The sequence below is a fragment of the Phyllostomus hastatus genome, unplaced genomic scaffold (genome assembly GCF_019186645.2).
Source record: "Phyllostomus hastatus isolate PE091 unplaced genomic scaffold, TTU_PhHast_1.1 phas_contig_34, whole genome shotgun sequence".
NCBI classification, from domain to species: Eukaryota; Metazoa; Chordata; class Mammalia; order Chiroptera; family Phyllostomidae; genus Phyllostomus; species Phyllostomus hastatus.
Window position 1 is genome coordinate 46,693,455 of NW_025333857.1, and position 8,206 is coordinate 46,701,660.

Here is an 8,206-nt window from a genome sequence, read left to right on the forward strand (position 1 = left end):
CCCTTGGCTTAATCACAAGGTCCCTTTCCCATGTAAGATAACATTTCGCAGGGGCAGGGTCTGTGGTCTTGGGTGGGGAGGGCACATTCTGCTCTCAGGAAGGGGGCAGAAATGACTGAGATTGTTGAAAAGGTCTAGTGTGTGTGTGTGTGTGTGTGTAGACCCGTGTATGTGTCTGGGAGTAGGGCAGGCTCAGTCTCTAGGCTTAAAATCACACTGAGGCGTTTGGGCTCTCACCCTGTGCAAGTAAAATCCCTGTAGCGCTGCAGCGTTGCCTTCAGGGGGTGGCATCTGGCTCAGCCACGTGCTGGAATAGGGCAGCGGTGCTGACGGCAGCTCCTTTGCCCTTTGGAGGGTTAGGGGCCAGGACGCACCCCCAGCCCCTCTGCTTCACACAGCCTGTTCACAAACCCTCCTAAAGGAGCGCAGCACCCCCACCCCTCGGCTACCATCAAAAAGGAAGTCTTGTCCCAGGGCATGGAACCAGGCCCTGCCCACTCAGGGGTCCTTCCAACTTCATTTTGCTCCCCTCAGGCATCCTCTCAGCCTTTTCCACTTTGGAAACTACCACCACCATTGCCAACACCAAAGAAAGGCTTAAAGGGCCCTGTGATGCCAGGAACATTAGTTTTATTGGGCAGCAACTACAGCCTCGCTGGAGGCAGGGCCAACCCTCACAGGTTGTTGAGTTCCAGCAGGGTCTGGTCCAGGGTCTGGTGAATCTCCACGTTCTCCTCCTTGGCACTGGCCAAGGTCTCTGTGAGAGGAAGCAGCACGTGAGGAGGGGGAGGGGACACAAGAGGGGAGATACGTGGGGAGGCACGGACAGGGGACGAGACAAACGGATACGGAGCGGGCTGGAAGCGCACGAAGACAAGCATTCACGGATCTGAGGTCCCTGCGGTGGGGCAAATGGATGGATCGAGCAGGACAGGCGTGGCTACATCACTCAAGGCTTTGGGGTCACGGAGGTGGGATGGGAAAGCCTGACTCGTAAACTCATTCACCCTCCTTCTTCAGAAGGTTTAAGAGAGTTGGAAACAGAGGGAAGGACAAAGACTGAGCCAGGAAAGGGAAGGGCAGACGGAGACAGACGTGAGGCAGAAAACAGACCTGCAGTGAAAACCCCACGGTGCTGGCATCCAGTGTTCTCCCAGGCTTCCTCTCAGACCTTTCACAGCCTTCTCACCCCTCCCCTGCCCCTCACCACCCCACTTCCCTTCCCATCATTCCTTGAGATCCTGGACCCCCAGCTTGGTGCTACAAGGTCAGTGCCAGGCCTAGGTTTGCAGAGGCACCAGAGGGCCCATGGTGACTGGAAGGGTTATATCGTGTCCACATGCAGCAGTGACAGAGTGACAGGCTGGGCGTGCCCATGCAGAGGGGATTTCGGTGTGGGCCACTGGGTTCTGTGGGTGTCCCAAGATTGGGGGTGTCTGTAAGAGCCGAGGTCTCAGCAGTGCTACTGCGGGGGTGAAGGAAGTGCTCTCTGGAGGGCAGGAAACAGCGTGGAGGCCAAGATGAGTTTATTAAGCAGCAGAGAGAGGTAGAGGCTGGTGGGCCGAGGGGGGAGTGGATCGCCGGAAGGAAGAAGCAAGTGCCAGGGTGGGCAGCACGTGTGACCGGCGCTCTCCTAGGCTACGCCCAGCCTGGCTGTATAGTGCTGGCAGTTTTTGCTCCTCCTGCCTGACCCCTCCTCAGAGAGAGAGCGGAAAGGAGAGGACAGAGGGGCCGAGGGGGCCACATTGGTGAGCAGCTTAGAGAGAGGTGATGTCATTGAGTGCGTTGTCCAGTTCCTCGCTGATGGCCTTGTACTTCATCTTCTGCGCATAGACTTCGTCTGCAGGGGTCCAGGGGTGGGTGGGAGTGTGGGGAGAGGGAGTAGAAGGAAAGAGGAAAGGATGGAGGCGGGTAATGGCAAGAGAGAACAAGTCAGAGAGAGGCAGACGAAGATGAGTGAGAGAGCAGGCTAGACGGTTGTCAGGCTCCCTCCCCCACCCTGTACCCCTGTCTCTTTTGTCCTTCTCTGTACCCTAAGATCCCGCCTCCTCTAGGGACCTGCAGGCACAGTGCTTTGGGTAAGCAGGAGTGCTTGCTACAGGGGAAAGGTGCTCAAGCCAGAAAGGTCTAAAAGCCTATAAAGTTGGAGATAAAATTGAGGCTTGCCCGAGAAGGCTGGAAGTGAGAGAAATTGGAACTATGAAAGTGAAGGGTTATTGTACAGCAGAAAGGAAAGACAGTTTTAGGGACAGTGTTGATGGTGGTGAGAAACAGTTGTAGACTAGCAAACGCCTGGATGACTGTTTTCATCAAATCTAGCTCAAAATAGGACTTTTCATTAACGTTGTCTTGCAAACGTAGGCATTAAACCAAATAGCTCTCTGTGTAATGAAGAAGTCTTTGTGATGTAGCTCTGCCGGGTCGCACTTGGAGACAGGACTAAGTCAGAGCTACCTGAAGTGTGGTGTGACCACCAGCAACATCAGCTTTGCCAGAGAGCTCGTTAGATATGCAAATTCTCCAGCCCAAAGTCAGCAATCCTTTCGGAACAGGGCCCAGGAATCTGCATTTTTAAACCTCTTGGGAATTCTCAAGCACGCTCAAGTTTGAGGAGCACTGGAGTTGTAGCCGGTTACAAGTGCTGAAACAGTAGGCACCGACCACCAGTTTGTGGAGTCCTAGGGGGTCTGACCCCAATTTCTCAGGGGCATATATAATGGGATGTGAAGTTAAGGGACAGACCAGTAGTCACAGGGGATGCAGTTTGGGGGTACAGGGGAGATCCCTTTTACCTTCCAGGTCATCAATGGTTTTCTCCAACTTTGCCACAGACCTTTCGGCAAACTCTGCTCGGGTCTCAGCCTGGGAGTAAAAGCAAAGTGTGGAAATGACAGGAAGTGAGGCCCTCGGATACACTTTCACTGAAGTCAACCCTCTCTCCTATCTCTGTCTCCAAGTTCCCCGCCACAGGCAGTCTCTGGTCGGGACTGGGGCCTTGGGGGGAAGGTGGGGACTGGAAGGACCCTCACCTCCTTTAGCTTCTCCTCCAGCAGTTTGATCTCCTCTTCATATTTATCTTCTTTGGTGGAATACTTTTAGGAACACATACATGTCATTAGTAGATCACCTCCACAAATCCTTCATTTCTCCTGAGCCCCACCGGCCACTCATGACCTTGTCTCCATGGAGCACCCAGCCCCTCCCTGCCTGGGCCTGTCGCCTCCCTCCCCTGCATGACCCCATCCTCACTGCCCTTCTGCCCCCCTCTACCTTGTCCGCTTGGGCTTCCAGGGATTTCAAGTTGTTGGTAACAATTTTCAGCTCCTCCTCTAGGTCCCCACATTTACTGCAGTGGGGTGTGTGGCAGGATGGGGTGTGAAGGCACAGTGCGGGGAGACAGTGGAGATGATGGCACAGTGCGGGAGGGGTGGAGGAGAGAAGAGAAGAGCAAAGTTGTGAGAGTGACAGCAGGCAGAGCTTGGAAGCCCCAGGCCCTTCTCAACCCCCACAGATGAGAGAGCGCAGCCTGAGAAGGAGGGGAAAGTGAGATTGGAGAAGGTGCCATCGCCCAGAAAGGTCCAGAGAGGTCACTACCTCCTCCTCTGAGGCCATCAGGGACTTGAGGGCCTGGTCCATGGTTCGAAGTTCCTCCTCCAGCTGCCTGGCTCGGCTGGGGGTGGCGGGTAGGGGTCAGAGGACAGGACCTGTCCCTATGGCCCCAAGTCTGAGAAGCTGCCTCCCCACTGTGCAGAGCGCCCCACGGCCACGGGCTCCAGCTGAGTTTCACTTGCCACCCCGGGGTATCCTTACCTCTCAGCCACCTCAGCCCTCTCTTCTGAGCGCTCCAGCTCGCCTTCCAGGATCACCAGCTTCCTGGCCACCTGGAGGGAGTGGGGAGAGAGAAGGAACAGATCCACGGTGAAAGACTGGGGGTGTTTGGGGCTGGGGAGTGGAAAGGAAGCAGAGCGGGGCTGTCACCTCCTCGTATTTGCGATCTGAATCCTCAGCGATGTGCTTGGCCTCCTTCAGCTGCATCTCCTGCAGCTCCATCTTTTCCTCATCCTTCATGGCTCGGTTTTCAATGACCTTCATTCCTCTGAGAGGCAGGAAGAGGGGTGGGGGCGGGGTCAGGGCCAGCGGAGACAGCCTCCCCCGCCTCCCCGGCTCCACCCCTGAAGGCCCCCCGACCCACCTCTCACTCTCATCAGCTGCCTTCTCAGCCTCCTCCAGCTTTTGCAGGGCTGTGGCCAGACGCTCCTGCGCCCGGTCCAGCTCTTCCTCTACCAGCTGGATGCGGCGGTTCAGGGAGGCCACATCTGCCTCGGCCTGTGGGTCAAAGGTTAGAGGCCAGAAAGGCTTCATCTACCTTGGATGAGGATCAGCGAGGCTCCAGAGGATGGTAAGATTCTTATTGGAAAGACCCTAGGCTTCTTGTCTTCCAGATTTAAACCTACTTTTTACCCCCTAACCAATCACCTATCTTCTGCCCAGACGATGCTCCAGCCCCAAATAGCATCCATTCCTCGACAAGCTCCACTTCCCTGCTACAGGGCCAATTCAGACACTGGGCATAGGCTCCCAACAGTTATCTACATGCAGGTCCCTCTGTCCAGTCAGAGAACACCTGAAGTGCTCGGACCAAGTCTGAGGCAGCTCTGACTCCACAGCGGAGCGAGGCGCAGGTAAGGGGGTGGGGAAGAACCAGGCCAACCAGAGCTGCAATGCTGTTAAAAATAGCCAATCATATAATCAAGCTCAAGTGATATCACCAGTTGCCAGGCAGACTCCCAGCTAGGGGCTCTGGAGGCAAGCCAGACCTGCATGGGACATCCATGGCTATAGCAGGGGTTTCCTGCCAAGGCAGAGAAGCAACTGGGGGCGGTGCAAGAGCAGCCTGAGTGATGGATACTCAGGCACTGATCCTAAAATAGAGAGGCAAAACCATGGAGGTTTTGGAAAAGTGCCACAGAAACTGATGATACCTCGAGAAAAAGAGAGGGCAGACCAAGAAAGGCGGGCCCCAACAAAGGAAAATGAGAGAAGCAAGACAGTTCGGGCTCTGAGTCAGACGGTTGTGTTTGATCCACCGTCAGCCACTCAACACTTGTGTGACCTTGGGCAACTTCTTTAGTCTCTCTAAGCCTCAGGTTCCTTCTTTTTAATCTGAGTTGACAAGAGCAGTGCCTTCTTCATAGTCTGTTCTGAAACAGTGCAGTACTTCTAATACTTGATTAATCACCATCTAGGAGGATTATATAACAGGTTCTCTAGCTTCTTTTTTTATTTTTAATCTTCACCCAAGGATATGTTCATTGATTTGAGAGAGAGAGGAAGGGAGAGAGAGGTAGAGAGAAACATCGATCGGTCGCCTCCCATATGCACCCCGACCGGGGATCAAACCTGCAACCTTTCGGTGTACAGGACGATGCTCCACCCACTGAGCCACCCAGCCAGGGGTTTAGCTCCTTGCTAGATCCACTGAACTGAGATCTCCAGGGCAGAAACTTAGAAAATATTTTTTAAAGATCTCACGTGATTCTGATGATTTTGGGAAATAAAATTATATGCAAAGAGTACTTGAGCACATTGCCTGCAGAGTCCACACCCATAAAGTTAGGTTATCCCTGCTCTTCCTCAGAGACAAAGACAGAGAGACCCTGAGACTTAAGACTAGAAAGGAGAAAGGATCAGTGTAGGGGGAGGAGTGAGCGAGAGGAAAGAGCTGGGTGGCAGCACCGAGGGCAGAGGGGGTAGAAAGCACATCCTGGGTGGTACTATAGGGTGGAGGAAACACAGCACCATATATAGAAAATAGTAGCTTGTCCTCCAGGTGCTGAAGGCCACCTACAGTGACAAGAGCCCATCACGGGCACAGGGCCAGATGACTCAGTCTGGAAGGATTCTGGGAACAGCACTGGGGGTTGGGAACAATGACATGGGGATGTTGGAGGTATCTACTCTACAGAGACATGAGACTCAGTATCACTCTAGGAAGTCCTGGGGTCCTCGTGACAGGACTGACATTTACCACTTTCTGCTTTTCAAGCTCTTCCCAGGTATGGACGCTGCTCTCTAGCCTGAGACAGGCAGTACTGTGCCCATGGGACAAATGGGAAGCAGGAGAGAAGGGAGAAATGGAGGAAGGGACTGAGTAAATGCTGCATCCAAAGGTCACAAAATAAGTTTGGGCCATTTACTTTCTACCTCTGGCACTGCTATCCTGCTTCCCCAGCTCTGTCCCTGTCCACCCTCCTTCCCTCCAGCCCCCACCCACTAACTCCTTGGGTTTCCAGTCGTGCCTCCAGCTGCACTGGGCCTTGGTTATTTATAGAGTGTCAGATGCCCAGGGCTGTCTTTGCTAGCAGCTGCAGGTCAGTTCCCTCCCAAGTGCCAGGGCTGGTAGAGAACCAAAACCAAAAGTTGGAGGTCAGAGAAATCGGCCCAGGGTGGGAATGGGGGGAGGGGACAGGGAACATGGATAACGGAACACAAACAGCAATGCCGTTTCTGATTTCACGGTCGGACCACGCTCATGCTAACCTCCCCCCCCCATCCCTTCAACACAACACTAGGGTCCTCTTAAACTTAAACAATCCTGAGTTCAAGGCCAATGGGGAAACTGAGGCAGAGAATGGTACAAGTAACAATGTCCAAAGTCATATGACCGTTCCCTTACCTCAAGGTGGGGGTTGGGAATGACAGAAGTCTGGTTAGGGGTGTGGGCTGGGCAGAGAAATCTGAGTGAGCAGAACCTGCCAAAGTGGCTGCCCTGGCATTTGTGGCCCTGTCCCTTTGCCCTGTGGCCTGGCATGGTCTCGAGGCTGACAGCTTAATGAGGGTAAATGAGGGGCTGTTAGAACCTGAGCTGGGGCCCCAGTGCACAGCAAGGCCACTGGAGCCAGAGGTCAAAGCCAGGGAATTTCTAATGCCCCCCCAGGAGTGTAACTCAAGTCAGGGCCCATGTTCATATTCCTCTCTCTCCTCCTGCCTAACAACACCCACACCCCACACCCTGCAAATGTAGCTGTAGTCTCCTCTCCATTTTCAGCTGGAGGATTAATTGAGGTGGATGGTAAATCCCACTACCCACCCCCACGATGACTCACTGTTGGATCACTGTACATTCAGAGAGCTGGAGCCAAATGGAATTACAAATCCGTGTCCTCTGGGGAAAGCGGTAGGTGGTTTTGATTTACCCACTAACTCGGATTATTTGTGCAAGCTTGCGCTGGCTCGGGCTCCCGGGAAGAAGACATTTCTGTCCTGGTGTTGGGATATCTAGCTCCCCTTCTCCCTTCGTCCCCATGTCCAGGGCCCGTCCCAGCACGCTGACTCTCCCGCCATCCCCCAGATGCACACTCACGTCGGTGGCCTTCTTCTCGGCCAGCTCCAGTTTCTCCTGGGCGTCCTTCACTGCTTCTGAATATTTTTCCACCTCATCTTCTGTCCCTTTCAGCTTCTTCTGGAGGCCCTGCTGCTCCTCCTCCAGCTGGGAGAGAGAACCCTCCGTCAGCCAGGCCCAGGCTCAGGGAGGAGACAAGGGTGTGTGTGTGAAGGGGTACTAAGAGATATTTAGAGGATGTCAGGGAGGAAGAGGGATAGCAGAGGAGGCACAGTGCAGCCAGGGTGTTGGAGGGATCTGGTGGGGGTAGAGAGTTTCCACCCCCAGATGCAGGGCCCATCATTGCTCTGCAAGGGCAGGAGTGGAATTGGAGGACTGCGGCTCCCCAGGCCATGGGGTGCTAGGAACTGTGGTTCTGGCTAGGTCCCTGGGGGTGGTGTGAAGGCCCAGTGCCCACACTGGACGGGAGAGAGCCTTGGAGAGCAGGCCCTAGGATGGGGGACACAGAGCAGGGCCTACCCCACTCGTTGGGGGTGGGGTGGGTCAAGGGCTACACTAGGCCCTGGGCCCCCACCTGCTTGCAGCGGTCCTCAGCTTGCTTCTTGTCGGCCTCGGCCTGCTCAGCGCGGTCGATGGCATTCTCCTTGTCCAGCTTTAGCATCTGCATCTTCTTCTTGATGGCGTCCATGGCTGCGGTGGGGGACGGGCCGGCTGGCGGCGGTGCGGACCGGGAGAAATGGGCTTGGCTGCGCGGATTGGGCGCACGGGTGGCGAGCGAGGAGGACCAAGCTGGACTGGGATGTTCCAGCCGCTGGAGCGTCTAAAAGGCGGGGAGGGACCGGGCGGAGCCGGGGGCCGGGACCC

At 55.0% G+C, this 8,206-nt stretch overlaps 1 protein-coding gene across 4 annotated transcripts; it reads right to left on the reverse strand.

Moving 5' to 3' along the window:
• Positions 1–613: 613 nt before the first annotated feature.
• Positions 614–8,206, reverse strand: TPM2 (tropomyosin 2). 4 transcript variants are annotated; one of them, XM_045840527.1, is made up of 9 exons: positions 7,917–8,206; positions 7,364–7,489; positions 4,193–4,326; positions 3,979–4,096; positions 3,811–3,881; positions 3,595–3,670; positions 3,030–3,092; positions 2,793–2,862; positions 614–757 (listed from the first exon to the last, which is right to left on the reverse strand). In XM_045840527.1, the coding sequence occupies exons 1-9, from the start codon at positions 8,028–8,030 to the stop codon at positions 675–677; spliced, it is 855 nt and encodes a 284-aa protein (XP_045696483.1). In that variant the 5' UTR covers positions 8,031–8,206; the 3' UTR covers positions 614–674. The 4 variants fall into 4 exon arrangements, with proteins under 4 accessions (XP_045696483.1, XP_045696480.1, XP_045696482.1 ...); XM_045840524.1 differs by lacking the exon at positions 3,595–3,670 and adding an exon at positions 3,271–3,346 and having other exon boundaries at positions 7,917–8,198; XM_045840526.1 differs by lacking the exon at positions 614–757 and adding an exon at positions 1,510–1,840 and having other exon boundaries at positions 7,917–8,195.

What these genes read in the sequence shown, in the direction of transcription:
- TPM2 (XM_045840527.1), bottom strand. Translation starts at nt 8,030, where the DNA reads ATGGACGCCATCAAGAAGAAGATGCAGATGCTAAAGCTGGACAAGGAG. An exon ending in CAGATCGCAAATACGAGGAG is followed by an intron (nt 3,882 to 3,978) that starts GTGACAGCCCCG and finishes CACTCCCTCCAG; the next exon opens with GTGGCCAGGAAGCTGGTGAT. An exon ending in AGGGCTGAGGTGGCTGAGAG is followed by an intron (nt 3,671 to 3,810) that starts GTAAGGATACCC and finishes CGCCACCCCCAG; the next exon opens with CCGAGCCAGGCAGCTGGAGG.